Source organism: Cuculus canorus, chromosome 23 (genome assembly GCF_017976375.1).
Source record: "Cuculus canorus isolate bCucCan1 chromosome 23, bCucCan1.pri, whole genome shotgun sequence".
Taxonomy (NCBI): Eukaryota; Metazoa; Chordata; class Aves; order Cuculiformes; family Cuculidae; genus Cuculus; species Cuculus canorus.
The window spans coordinates 8,132,060-8,145,881 of record NC_071423.1 but is presented as its reverse complement, the minus strand read 5'-3'; the positions used below and the strand labels follow the sequence as shown (position 1 = coordinate 8,145,881).

At 47.1% G+C, this 13,822-nt stretch overlaps 2 protein-coding genes and 3 non-coding genes across 5 annotated transcripts in view; all 5 read left to right on the top strand.

The window, feature by feature from the left end:
• The window catches only part of CLMP (CXADR like membrane protein), a 44,914-nt gene extending 39,461 nt beyond the window's left edge, over positions 1-5,453 (top strand). Inside the window, exon 7 of the mRNA XM_009557539.2 lies at positions 709-5,453. Coding sequence (XP_009555834.2) covers positions 709-1,003 — 295 coding nt within the window. The 3' untranslated portion in view covers positions 1,004-5,453. The remainder of the gene's footprint in view (positions 1-708) is intronic.
• Positions 5,454-7,802: 2,349 nt separating this feature from the next.
• HSPA8 (heat shock protein family A (Hsp70) member 8) lies at positions 7,803-13,363 on the top strand. Its single transcript, XM_054086935.1, has 9 exons — positions 7,803-7,937; positions 9,120-9,329; positions 9,874-10,079; positions 10,162-10,314; positions 10,409-10,964; positions 11,250-11,452; positions 11,769-11,967; positions 12,174-12,406; positions 12,876-13,363. Exons 2-9 carry the CDS (start codon positions 9,125-9,127, stop codon positions 13,071-13,073), a joined length of 1,953 nt encoding a protein of 650 aa, XP_053942910.1. The 5' UTR covers positions 7,803-7,937; positions 9,120-9,124; the 3' UTR covers positions 13,074-13,363.
• Positions 11,091-11,178, top strand: LOC128854392 (small nucleolar RNA SNORD14). Its single transcript, XR_008453452.1, has one exon. It is a non-coding gene; the product is annotated as a small nucleolar RNA SNORD14 (small nucleolar RNA).
• On the top strand, positions 11,591-11,687 carry LOC128854390 (small nucleolar RNA SNORD14). The gene has a single exon (XR_008453450.1). It is a non-coding gene; the product is annotated as a small nucleolar RNA SNORD14 (small nucleolar RNA).
• LOC128854391 (small nucleolar RNA SNORD14) lies at positions 12,471-12,567 on the top strand. The gene has a single exon (XR_008453451.1). It is a non-coding gene; the product is annotated as a small nucleolar RNA SNORD14 (small nucleolar RNA).
• Positions 13,364-13,822: the final 459 nt, after the last annotated feature.

Sequence of the window (13,822 nt, the reverse complement as noted above, 5' to 3'; positions counted from 1 at the left end):
AAAAAGATCTTTCCAGGAATGAGTTTGAGCTGCTCCTGCCCTTGAAGAAACACCTTGCTTTGTGTCATTCTTATGTCTATTTCTAAGTCTGCCTGCCCTCATCCACTTCTATGTACCAGGTACCATTAGGCACCTCTGTGATCTGTGCAGCAGCTCACTACTCTGCCAGAAAGAAGGTGGCCTCTACTGATTTCTTCCCTTTCTTTTTACTTTCAAATCTTGCATGCCTTTTTATTTTTAGTCCAAGGTTCAACCTCTTATAACACCTTTTCCTTACCTCCCCTCTCGCTGCGCCCAGTCCTTGCGTTTCTTTCACTACCCACATTTTTTTTTTTTAACTAGAAGAACTGGTCTCAGCTAATCCTTGTCATTATGAGTAAGGATTACAGAGCAGACAGTGCGATCTGAACTGTTCACACTGACACTTGGCATTCATTCCGCAGACCTCAAAGCTGCACACAAAGAGCCAGTCATGTGCAGCATATATTCTAAATCCAGTAGCTCTGCAGAGCAGTAGGGAGTTCAATCCACAAAGTTATATAGAAAATAATTCAGAAAACCCTGTACCTTGCCCAAACTGCTGGACTAATGTGCCCTGGTGATGTGCATTTTCACTTATTGAAGCAGCAATTCAGCCTGGTAAAACGTGTGTTCCTGTGCATTTCTGTTCTCTGTGGTATTTGAGCCCTGTCATATCTTTGATTGCAGAGAAGATGCAGAGGCACCCAAGGCCCATCTCGTCAAGCCCAGCTCCTCTTCCTCTGGTTCTAGAAGCTCACGCTCTGGTTCCTCCTCAACCAGGTCAACAGCCAACAGTGCCTCTCGCAGCCAACGGACTTTGTCAACGGAAGCTACTCCCCATCTAACTCCTCCCCAGTGCAGCCAGAGGGAGATGGAACAAAAAGAAATCGAGCCAAAGAAAGTCGACTACACTAACCTGATGAAAATGGGAGCGACGTTGGTGATGGTGCCTGCCCAAAGCCGAGCGTTCCAGACCGTGTGACTGCTCACCAGCCAGCTGGAGACTCCTGCTGTCCAGAAACACTTCACACACCACCAGCCACATAGGAATTGTTAGATTAGTTATCTTCCTGGTCATCTTGATTTTAATCACTTGTGATTATTCACACCACACGAAGCCCTCCCACTCAACTCTTTCTTACATCTTCCAGCACTGAGGTTCTGATGCAGAATTTTATTTTTTTTTTGAGGCAAGATACATTTGAGGGAAAAGGGAGCCTTCTTTTTAAATTATCTTTTTTTGGAAATGGGACACTGAGCATTTTTAAACTACAGCAGCTAAGTGCTGTACAAATGAAATTAAGCCAAACCTCAGGATTTTTTAAAAGGGATCAATAGAGACTTAAAGATGCATAATAATGCGGAGAGGTTTTGTGGGGAGAAGTCTCTTGTACTGGTTTGGGAGAACTTTTTTAAAGATGCATTGTCTTATCTGAAGACTTCGAGGCAGACTCTCTGCTGAGGGTTCCAACTTCAAAGGGAACTGACAGACACTTCTAATGAAATACTTTTAGAGGCTCTAACTGAAGTGGAAATTACAGAATCACTCAGAAAGGTGAAGAGATGCAATATTAAGGCATGTGTCTCAACAAAAGAGAAAGGAACCTTTATGTTAAAGAAACAGAGGTGCTTTAATTGCCAGAAGAAACTTAATCATGTACCCAGAGAGATGACTGCTTGTATGGTCAGTACTTCTGAGCTGCAGTAGCTCCACAGGAGCAGAATCTGTGGCAAATGAGCCTTAGTGTGATGAGAATGGGGGACTGAATCCAGAATGAAGACGGGACCTCAAAAAGTGAGGGTCACCAATCTACCAACAAGCCCGCATGAAGCATTTGGAAGAAACCTTTGCTATCGACAGGTTGTCAATTCACCAGTTTTGGGGTAAGCCATGCTGTAGAAGCCTTATGGAGAACTCTTCCCAAGACTGACAGAACAGAGTTCTTGAGCTGACCTTCAGGCAATCAGGTAAGACTGAAGACAGAGTGACAGAGCACACAGTGAGGAAAAATCACCAGGGACAGGTAAATAAGCACGATGCTGCTTCCATTAGAAAATATTTTGTGCAATGTCCCATTTATACACCAAACACTTGACCATGTGCTATTGTTGAGGTTAGCAAAAAATCAGAAAAACACTTTCTGTGACTAAATTAATCAGAATAAATGCACCCAAGGAATATAAAGTCTTACAGTTTAAGCTGAAGGCCAATAGGAAATGATGGGAGGAGATGGGGACAGGCTTCCTCTGGAGGCAGATGCTTGCATAATTCTGACGTTTATATTTTCCTCTGAAGGACTTGGCACTGACCACTGCTACACACAAGACACTGAGCTTGTTGGTTCCAGATTCCTGCACTCCCGGACTGTTAAAAAAAATGAGAGGCTTGGGGGTTGCTTTTTGCTGTTTGAGGGAGGGAAGGTTTCCTCCAGTTTATGGAACTGGAGTCTACAGGAGATGGATCAGCACAGAAGAACCACAGATGTGCAATTCTTCAACTCTAGGGACTGTAATTAATTTTCTTTTCTGACTGAGACCTAGAATTCTAGCTTCTTGGTTTGAGATCTTAGACAATCTGATCAAAGCCAAGCCCTGCTTGGGCTACTTCCTTATGGGAAATAGTTTTCAAACTTGCCTTGTGCTGTCTGAGCACATCTCTTCCTAGGAGCAGTCACCCATTTTCATCACACGTACCAAAATGTCACTTGCACTCTTTACCCCAGAGTCAACCCAGCCACCCTTGGCAGGACAAAATACTGATCTGCCGTGCAGAAGGCAGTCCCCAGTCACAGATTTAAACAAAGGAGACATCTTAGGGGTTTGATAAGCTGCTACTTTCATCATGGCTCCTGGTGTTGGATACTGAGTCATTTTACCTAGACATTTTCCCTGGATACTCTAGAGGCATATTCCTGGATCAGCTCTCTTGGTGGATTTGGTCGTGGCTATCACTGGTTGGAAGCAGTGTCCATGATTCCTCTGTATCTGCTCTTTTCCTGGACCTTGAAGGCTCAGGCACTCCAAAGTGCTTGCAAGATACTCCACTGCTGGGAAAGTCCTGAAAAGCAGGAGCAGGACTGCTCAAATAGTTCGTAACTTCTTCTATGGTTGCTTATTGTTACCTACGTTGCATCTGAGGATACTTATGCTATGCACATAAACCCAGGGGTGCTCTTCTCAGTATAGAAGGCATGCCTGAGCACCCAGCAGCTTATTACCACAAAACAAGGGTAACAATTCAAAGGGTTGAGTTGGCTGCAGTCCCAAGTAGTACTAAGTGCTGCAGCTTAGCTTTGAGTCACCAGCCAGGCCTGCAACTAGGGAAGGGGAGGATGCTGTGTCTACAGCCTAGGGCCACTTGCTGCCGGCTAGGAGAATTTGCCCAGCCTGCTCTTGGCACTCTCTTTCCTGGAAATCTTCGTGGAAAAAGCTGCAGGGCATATCAGCTGTGGCAGCCCTTTCCTGGAGCAGAGAAGTCACTCCTTGTCATACAAGCTAGCTGTCTGATTGCAGGGGATGAAAGGTTTATGGACCTTGAGAAAAGGAAGTTGGTCAGATGCAATTGCTGAAGCCTGGTGTGTGTGATCATTCCTGGCTTTCCTAGACCCACTGGGAAGCAGGTGGTACACGTGTCTGCTGCCTGAGCACATGCAGACAGCCCTGGATACAAACCATGTCAGTAAAAACACTGTGGAACAGTGTTCCCACCATGGAACAAAGATGTGTGGCCTTGGTTAGAAAGTATAGGCATTGTGGTGATTTAAAACCACCACGTCTGAAATGCTGCGGTGCTTTTCAGACCACAGTGCATTGGTGCTCTGACAGGTAAACACGGGGCCAGCTCTGCACTTCAGTTGCTAGCGTTTAGACCAAAGCAAAAAGATCATTACTCAAAGGAAATGCAAGAAAGAGATAATTTCAAAGGTATTCTACTTCCAAAGGGACATTTTTCTGAGGTCTGGGTGATAGTAAAAGGAATTGCACAGGGGAAGCAAATGAACCATAAGCCAAACTCTGTTTTGTAAAATAGTGTACTTAAAGCATTTACTGTCATATACCAGATATTACTAGTGTGATTAAATGCATATGTTATGTAGCTTTCTTTTGTTTCTCAACAGCTAAACTAAGATTACATGTCTGATGCCTGCTATAATTGGTGTCCTTAGGTACTGTGTCTGAACAACTCAGAGGAAAGCAAATATTTATTATTGATTCCTTTGAATCAATGATTTCATAATTTTTTTTTTCGGTTGGTTGTTTTATAAATAAATCTGCTGCAGCTGAAGCACTGCAGCTCAACTAAACTTGTACTAGTGCTCCATCTTCTGTGGTATCATGTGTTACATGCTGTCAAGCTGAATCTAAGGAAAAATTTACAAAGTCAAAAATACTATTTTTAAGCTAACAAGGACTACATGCATATAAAGTATGGAGAAGCTGGTTTTTTCATAGGTATTTTTTCAGTCTAAATAATGTGACATGACATGAAATCTGTGAAACCTTGGGTGTATTAAAGTAAATGGTGTTTTGATGTCCATGCCACTATTTCACCCGAGATATTTTGGCTGAGGATGCAAAATGCTTGAAGCTAATTCAGTAAATACCACCAGCACAGACACAGCAAAGATATGAACCTCCAGTGACACTGCCCACTCCCACATCTGCCACCTTACTTGTGATCCACCTAGCGCGTTTCAGTTCATCTCCTGAACTGGGCATGAGATGACAATGAGAGTGTGAAGTGACAATAAGAGCCATGTTCAGATTGTTTAGATCTTCTTTACAGATAAACATTTTGAACCAGCTAACAGGAATCTCCAGCCAGGGAGATGTAAGTGTTATTCTGGGTAACTAAACATGACTGCGGCTGATTTCTCTCGCAGTGGTTCAGCCTTCTTTCCCCCAGGGCGTTTTGCACAGATGCCTCCCAACATCAGCAATCTTCTTTACTGAAATCTGGGAGTAAAAATTGCAACATGAATACACAGTATTTAAAACAAAACTCTGACAACACAGTGGTCTCATAGGTGTGTCCTTCTGCCTATCCCTGATTCACAGGGAAATGAACTGTCTCTCTCTTGAGCTGATGACATCCAAAATCCGATTAAGCTATAAAAGTTTTGAAAGGAGTTGTGCAGCTGCATACTGCTGTTAAAGTATTGGGAGTCTTGGGTTATTTTTAACCTGGGTCAGTTTGTACTGATAGACTGAAGGGGGAGAACCGTGTGGGAAAGGGAAAGTCCAAGGTGTGATTTCAGATGCAAGTGTTGTATAATAACAAATGCTACTGTTGTGGATAGGAAGCCTCTTTGATAATCACCACTCTCTCCCCAGTCCTGTTGTAAACGCTTAAAGAAGAAGCAGTGCTTCATCTCTAACGTGCTAAATTGACTTCAAAAAATAATGTTGGCATTTATCATCTGTGGGACGTGTCCCTGCCCATGGCAGAGGGGTTGGAACTGGATGATCTTTAAGATCCCTTCCAAACCAAACCAATCTATGATTCTAGATCTGAAAAAAAAAAAAAAAAAAAAAAAAAAAAAGCCCACGCAGAAGACTCATCAGTGTCCAGGCTGCCTAGCCTTAATTTTTCTGGTATACAGTAAATGAGCTACTTTTGTCCACTATGTTAAGAGCCTTTAATTTCTCCCATAATGAGTCACTTGCCAAAGTGCCCTCCTCTCTGCACTGACTCATTGTGGGTTTAGGCTCCCTTCACTTGCTATCAGTCTGCTGTGTGAAGCATGGTTGCACATCTAAATGTCACCAGCTAATGTCAAGGTGCAGGTAAAGCTATTCTTAGGTCTCAGTGAAATTCTGTCCGTGATTTAAGGCAAGGAAACAAAAAAAAAAAACACCCAAAAGCAATCCCTTGCTAACAGCTTGGCTCCTGGGACGTGGTGTGTGATGTATTTAGAGCAGATTAGCATGCATACGTCCTGAGAAGCATCTCCTATGTAGCCTGGGAGCTGAGATCTCCAGCAGCCTGTACTCTGGACAGGGTGGAGTGGCTTTGCATGCCATACCTGGTCAGATAAGGGGCGATGGTTCAAATTGTCTGCCCTTATCTTTAAAAGCACAGGAGCATGACAGCTAATGCTCTGTGATATGGAGCCCCTTTCTTTTTCCTGCTGCCCCTCCTGTTTCTAACCTTGCACACTGAAGTTTCAACTAAAAACTGTGTCTTCTGTGGTCACCCAAAGGTCTCGATTCAGGTTCCAGCCTTGTGCGTGGCAGAGCAAGAATGGAAACCATAAAACATTGCTTCAGAGGAACAACTTCCAGTGGGTCAGCACACCCATCAGGAGCCTAGGAGCTGTGTGGCACTGGGAATCTGCATGTTAGAGGTCTGATAATGTGTTACCAGCCATGAGCTGATCTGGGGTAACTGCATCATGTTCCCGAGCACAGATCACTCCAAACTGCCATGAATGAAAGAAACGCCAATACCCACCTGTCTCGGGGTGCACACTGCAAGGTAACACAGAGAGCAAACAGCTATTTGATGGGGATAAGACTGACAACAGACTTGTCAGTGCCCTTCTCCTAGTACTGGACTTCAAGGGGCTGGTGAACAAGTATTACGAGGAGTGGCTGAGGGAACTGTGGCTGCTTAGTATGGAGAAAAGGGAGGCTGAGGAGAGACATTATCATTGCCTACAGCTCTCTGAAAAGAGGAGGCTAGCACTCGATCTTGCTACAACTTCTCCGAAGTAACAAGGGATAGAACGAGAGAAAATGGCTGATTCTGCAAAACACGGCCTTAATTTGCACCACAGAAAGTCCAGATTAGATATTAGGAGAATTTTCTTCACTGAAAGGGTTCTCAGGCAACATCCCTGGAGGAATTTAAAAGACAAGTAGAAGAGGTGCTCAGGGATCATTTAGTAATAGACAGGTAAGGTTGGACTCAATGATCTCAACAGTCTCTTCCAACAAAACAAATCTATAACTCTACAAACACGGACTTTGTCTCAGGCTGAGCCTGTGGGCAGCACTAAGAGCACCAGAATGCTTTTTCAGGCAGTCCTTGCCCATTAACAAACCTCCTTTGCCCTTTTCCCACTGCACAGGGCCAGCACAAGAGGTTTCTGCAGCCCTTCTACTCCCTGCCTTACTCCCTCAGGATTTCACTACGTGGAGTTTTATTTCACAGCGCTCCTGACAAGTGACTTATGAACCCGATCAGCCTCAAGCATGAGACTGGCTGCGCTGCAGAGTCGCCCATCTGCCTGCTTGAGCCCCAAAGGCACCGTTCAGAGCCTCTACCCCCGCCTTAACCCACTGCTGCCCACCAGCTACCCCAGTCCCGCCGCCATTTTGCGCTCCCCCTTCGCGTCGCTCTCTATGCAAATCAACCCCCAGCCGCGCCCTCTGATTGGCCACTCCTGCCCTGGGCCGCCTTCCCCCTCGCGCGCGCGGCATATGCAAATGAACCCCCGACGACGCGCTGCGATTGGCTGCCGCTCGCTCCTCAGCGCCCTTTGAGCTCCCCCGCTCCCCCCCTCCCGCCTACGCTTAGTGATGACGCCACCCGCAATGCGGCCGCTGGAGGGCTTTCATTGGCTCCCGCGCAAGCGAAGCTCCGCCCACCCCACCCCCGCCTGTTGCGGTTGGGGGGGGGGTGAGGGGAGCGAAGAAAGCGCATGAAGGTTCGAGAATACCGGCTGGCGGGCGGGCACAGCCCCTTCCTGCTTGCGTCACGGGCGGCTATTGGCTGGCCAGGCGGCGCAGGCACACGCTGATTGGCTGGAGCGCAGCATGGGCGCGAGCTGATTGGCTGGGGCGCTCAGAAGGGGTGGGGCCTTCTGGAAGGTTCTGCGCGGCTATATAAAGGCGGCGGGGTGGGTCGTGAATGCTCTCATTCAGCAGTAACTTTCGGTGAGCGGTGTCCTCTGTGCCCCTGGGACGAGCAGGTAATGGGGCTGAGGGGGCCCCTACAGGCGGTATGGAGGGTAGGGAGTTGGCGGGGGACGGTTTTTTTTCTGTTCTGTTTTTTTTTTTTTGCCTAAGCGCACTCTTTTGGTGGTTTTTCCACATTTTCTTTGTTGTCCGCTAATGATGATTAAGGGGATGTAGTGCCTGGCGTAGCGCATGGTGGGGGGAGTAAGCGGGGGGTTGCACGACCCTAATGGATGCGGGTGGGGGGATAGCGGGGGAGGGGGGGGGGTTTGAGAATCTCTGGTGAGGGTGGGGGACAGTGAGCCATGCGGAGCAGGGAGGGGAATCGAAGGGAGGGGGTGCGAGTTGTTGGTGTGGGGGAGGCTGAAACAACGGGGAGGGATGGAGATGGGGGGGTCTGGTGTTGGGAAGGGTGGAAGAATGGGGGGTGGGAGTGGGAAGGGGAGGGGCAGGGACTGCGAGTCTGCGGGGGCGAGCTGCGGGTCTTGATTATTGGCGAGGAGGGGAAGGAATTGCGGTCTTATCGTGGGGAAGCAGTATTATGTGGGGGATAAGAGTTTTTTTTTTGAGGTAATGGTATTGTGGGGGCTGCGGGGTTCCGTTAGGTTAAGGGTGGAAGTACGGAGGCAGCGGGGTGTCTTTTTAAGAGGAGAAGCGTGGGAGGTGCAGGGAACGGGGTCAGGAGCTGCGAGCCCCTAGTGGGGACGGGAGGAGGAGGCTGGAGGCACGGAGGCTGCGGGTCCCCGGAGGAAGCGGGGGGGGCCTGGGTGTGATGGGGGATAGGTTTGGGCTGCGGGTTCACAGTGAACGCAGAAGAGGCGGGGGCTGCCAGTCCCTTTGGAATGCAAGGACGAGGGGGCTATGAGGAGTACCTAGTGGGTGGGAAATCGGTGAGGTCTGCCGCTCCCAATGGGTGCGGGAGGGAAGGCTTTGAGCTCCCTGGGCGGGCGGTGGGCGGAGGAAGGGAAGGGGCGGGGTGGGCGGGTCCCCAGTGCTGCGGGGAGGCGGTGCAAATAGGCACATGGCCCGCGGGCCTTAAGATGTCTGTGCTGCTGCAGGGAGTGGTGGGAGATGGAGTCCACGTGGCTGCACCCTGCTGAGAGGCAGCGCCCGTGGGTGCTGGAACGGGGGCAGCACCAATGGAACATTTCTATTTTAGTTCGATTTTACGACGGTTTTTCTTACTTTGTTTTCAGACAAGATGTCGAAGGGACCAGCTGTCGGAATTGATCTGGGCACCACCTATTCCTGTGTTGGTGTATTCCAACACGGGAAGGTGGAAATCATTGCAAATGATCAGGGTAACCGGACCACACCAAGCTATGTCGCCTTCACGGATACAGAGAGATTGATCGGTGATGCTGCCAAGAACCAAGTTGCAATGAATCCAACCAACACAGTTTTTGGTAAGGCTGTGAGATTTGTGTTCTCGACCACAGAGCTCAGGGTGGCTATGGCAGATGTTCGTTGCTGATGAGGATTAATGATAGCAGGGTTAAAGCTTAAGGGAATGGACACTCATTTATTTTACTGTGAACAATATTTATTTACACTATATTGTGTGTGAACGTTAGTGATTATTTATGTTACTAATAATTAAGCTCTGTTTAGGGGAAAGTATGTGCCTTAAAACCTTACACAGTTAAAACCTTACATTGGTGTAAGTTCTTAGCAGTTAGTGTGAAGTGATCATGCCAGTTGTCTAAGTTAGGTTTCCTAGAGTGCACTGCAGTTGATGATACAGTAGCTGTAGCCTTGCTGTGTTGGCTGTGAGGTGATGCCTGTGAGCTTGTGCATACCCAAGAGATGAAACTTGGCAGTGACTGCAGCATGGTCTGGATTTCAGATTAGTCAGTGTTGTAGGGTTTTGTGTGTGTGCTGCTTTTTGGGAAGAAGCTGATAATCTGTCTTGTGAGTGGGTGTATTTAATGTCGCCAATTATTTTTCCAGATGCAAAGCGGTTGATTGGGCGTAGATTTGATGATTCTGTTGTCCAATCTGACATGAAGCACTGGCCTTTCACTGTGGTGAATGATGCTGGCAGACCAAAAGTCCAAGTGGAGTACAAGGGCGAGACAAAGAGTTTCTACCCAGAAGAAATTTCTTCCATGGTTTTAACCAAAATGAAGGAAATTGCAGAAGCATATCTTGGGAAGGTGAGGTTTGGGGAATGTAACAGTCAGTTCTATATGGAGGAGTAGTTAGGATTTGTAACTGATTTCTTTGTCTCTTTTGTAGACTGTTACTAATGCCGTAGTGACTGTACCGGCCTATTTCAACGACTCACAGCGCCAGGCTACAAAAGATGCTGGAACCATTGCAGGGCTGAACGTCCTGCGAATCATCAATGAGCCAACAGCTGCTGCAATAGCCTATGGTCTGGACAAAAAGGTATGTTCTGGAGTGACGGCCTGGTGCCCAGCCAGTAAACCTGCACCAGCAGTAGAAAATGAAGTGTTTTATGAAAACCTTTTTTTTCCTCTAGGTTGGTGCTGAAAGGAATGTTCTTATTTTTGATCTTGGAGGTGGCACCTTTGATGTGTCAATTCTGACTATTGAAGATGGCATCTTTGAGGTGAAATCCACTGCAGGTGACACTCACTTGGGTGGAGAAGACTTCGACAACCGCATGGTCAACCACTTCATTGCTGAATTCAAGCGCAAGCACAAGAAAGATATCAGCGAGAACAAGAGGGCAGTTCGCCGCCTCCGCACTGCCTGTGAGCGTGCAAAGCGTACCTTGTCATCCAGCACACAGGCCAGTATTGAAATTGATTCTCTCTATGAGGGTATCGACTTCTACACATCCATTACTAGAGCTCGCTTTGAAGAGCTGAACGCTGACCTGTTCCGTGGCACCCTGGATCCTGTAGAGAAGGCCCTGCGGGATGCCAAACTCGACAAATCACAGATCCATGACATTGTCCTGGTTGGTGGGTCTACTCGTATCCCAAAGATCCAGAAACTGCTGCAGGATTTTTTCAATGGCAAGGAGCTGAACAAGAGCATCAATCCTGATGAGGCTGTGGCTTACGGTGCAGGTAAGGATGAAAATACCCATCTTTCATATTAACTGAATTCTGCAGTCTCAGCAGTGCAAGGGTTGACCCTGGATATTCCACTGCAATTGGTGAAGTTTCTTAAAGCAGTAAGAAGCTTATCTTGACTTGCAATGATGAATCTGGTTCCAAAGTCATTCGTAGTTTCCACCAGAAGTCCAATGATGGCCAAAAGCTTCCTTGGATGTCTGAGCGAGCCATGGGCTAAACTGTGTAGTGGGCAGCCTTGTGTGTTGAAGGTTTCCTAACACTTTTCATCTTCCTCAGCTGTGCAGGCTGCTATCCTGTCTGGAGACAAGTCTGAGAATGTGCAGGATCTGCTGCTGTTGGATGTGACTCCTCTGTCTCTTGGTATTGAGACCGCTGGAGGTGTCATGACAGTCCTGATCAAGCGGAACACCACCATCCCCACCAAGCAGACTCAGACATTCACTACGTACTCGGACAACCAGCCTGGTGTGCTGATCCAGGTAGGCAAGTAGCACTGGCGTGAGTTGATGAAACACTGAGTTGTTAAAAACTCCATCAGCATCTCCAGTGGTCGATACTGGAAGTGATCATGCCAGAGGTCTTCCTGTTCAGAATTTATGCCAACAGTAAATATCTGGTTGCTGTGATGAAAGTGATTCCAAAGCCATTCGTAGTTTCCACCAGAAGTCGAAAGACTTGTGTTGGTCCAAGTACCTTCCTTGGATGTCTGAGCGACCACGTCACTTAAATGATTGCTCTGCTATGACTTTGAAGTGCATAGTCGAACTTGTGATTTAAGGTGTTTTTTCTTCCTAGGTGTATGAAGGAGAACGTGCCATGACTAAGGACAACAACTTGCTGGGCAAGTTTGAGCTGACTGGTATTCCTCCTGCTCCCAGAGGTGTTCCTCAGATTGAAGTAACGTTTGATATTGATGCCAATGGCATCCTGAATGTTTCTGCTGTGGATAAGAGCACTGGCAAGGAGAACAAGATCACAATAACAAATGACAAGGGTAAGGGTCATGTGTCTGGGGTGGGAGTCTGGGTCAGATTTGGCTACAAAGTTGTGTGGACATCAGAACCACGAGCCTTGTTTACTGTGTGGTAATCTTATGAGTTTCTATGAAAGCCCATAATGTTTAAACTTTAATGCACCTGATTAAACTATGGGAGGTTGTAATGTTTTAAGAAAACTGACCTGAAATGCTCTGTTGTCCAGGCCGGCTGAGCAAGGAAGACATTGAGCGGATGGTTCAGGAAGCAGAGAAATACAAAGCAGAAGATGAGAAGCAGCGTGATAAGGTATCATCCAAGAACTCTCTGGAGTCCTATGCGTTCAACATGAAGGCTACTGTGGAAGATGAGAAGCTCCAGGGCAAGATCTCCGATGAAGACAAGCAGAAAATCTTGGACAAATGCAATGAGATTATCAACTGGCTGGACAAGAATCAGGTATGTCACATTCCATGTTGGGTCAGAGTGTCTTGCTGAGCTCAAGAGGATGGAAGATGACTGGTTGCTATGATGAAAGTGATTCCAAAGCCATTCGTAGTTTCCACCAGAAGTCAAAAGACTTGTGTTGGTCCAAGTACCTTCCTTGGATGTCTGAGCGACCACAGCTGGCAGGTGTAATAGCTGTCAATTCCTCCTTGTTCTGCCTAGCTATCTTGGCCAGGGTCATGATCTTTGACTTTAAATGAGGTCATGTTCCTCCAGGAGGAGGGATGTAAGCCCACAAAGTGATTGGAGGGAGTCCAGATGAGTTGGGTTAGTTGCACTTGCCTCTTGTCAGTGCAAATCTAACTTGGTGTGGCTAAAGACTCTTAGAAATGGCTCTTAAAACACAGAAGCCTCAGGTAGTGCCACTGAATCAATCTGTGTTGTGAAGAGCAGGTACTCAGCTTTTGTCCTCTTCTTTCAGACTGCTGAGAAGGAGGAGTTTGAGCACCAGCAGAAGGAGCTGGAGAAGGTGTGCAACCCCATCATTACCAAGCTGTACCAGAGTGCTGGAGGAATGCCTGGTGGAATGCCTGGTGGGATGCCTGGTGGATTCCCTGGTGGTGGAGCTCCTCCTTCTGGTGGAGCTTCCTCTGGACCAACCATCGAGGAGGTGGACTAAAGCCAGGGAAGAATGCATTCCACTAGCAGTTAGTGTTGGAGGGGCCCCACGCCCTGTGTGGGGGTTGGATTGGAGGACCCAAACCTGTAGGCACACCAGGGTTCACTTTGCCAGATTAGAACTCCATAACTGAGCTGCTGTACAAATAAAAACATTTTTTCTGGGCATTTTAAATACTTGAACATGTGCACAGGAGGGGAGATGGATACCATTGCACTTTACAGTACTGTAAACAAGTGGAAATGCAATTAAAAGTTGTAAGGAATAAAAATATTTAATGGGCATCACAATGTTTGTTTGCTTATTTGTGTACAAAAATAAAGTGAAAATTAAAAGATATTGCTGCTTATGAGCTCGGTGTGAGTGAAGAATAAGGGTTAATGCAGGCTCTGGGTTAAGCAGGCTGCAGAGAGATTGCTAGTTTAGAAACAGGTTGTTTCTAAAACAGGCCTCAAAAGCATCAAGGCTGTGTTTAGAGGAGGGATGATGAGCTGGGTGACCCCAGCCTCTATAAAGGATTAGTAGCATGTTCAGCTGGCTCTTGAGCTCTGTGTAACTGCTCGTGGCTAGACAATTCATCCAGAGGGACTGCATCAAAAGGGTTACTGAAATGGTGGGGGGAAAAAACCCACATCCTTTGCTGGGTGGGTGTTGCAGTTAAACAGCAGTTGGTGTCTCGGCCCAACCCAGCTGGTTACTCAACCCCCCTGTGGAATAGGGAAGAGAAGCAGAAAGGTTAAGTAGAAAAA

Bases quoted from the DNA above. Each gene is read 5' to 3' on its own strand.
- HSPA8 (XM_054086935.1), top strand. From the start codon at position 9,125: ATGTCGAAGGGACCAGCTGTCGGAATTGATCTGGGCACCACCTATTCC. The intron at 10,315-10,408 runs GTATGTTCTGGA...TTTTTCCTCTAG, and splicing joins CCTATGGTCTGGACAAAAAG to GTTGGTGCTGAAAGGAATGT. The intron at 11,968-12,173 runs GTAAGGGTCATG...TCTGTTGTCCAG, and splicing joins CACAATAACAAATGACAAGG to GCCGGCTGAGCAAGGAAGAC.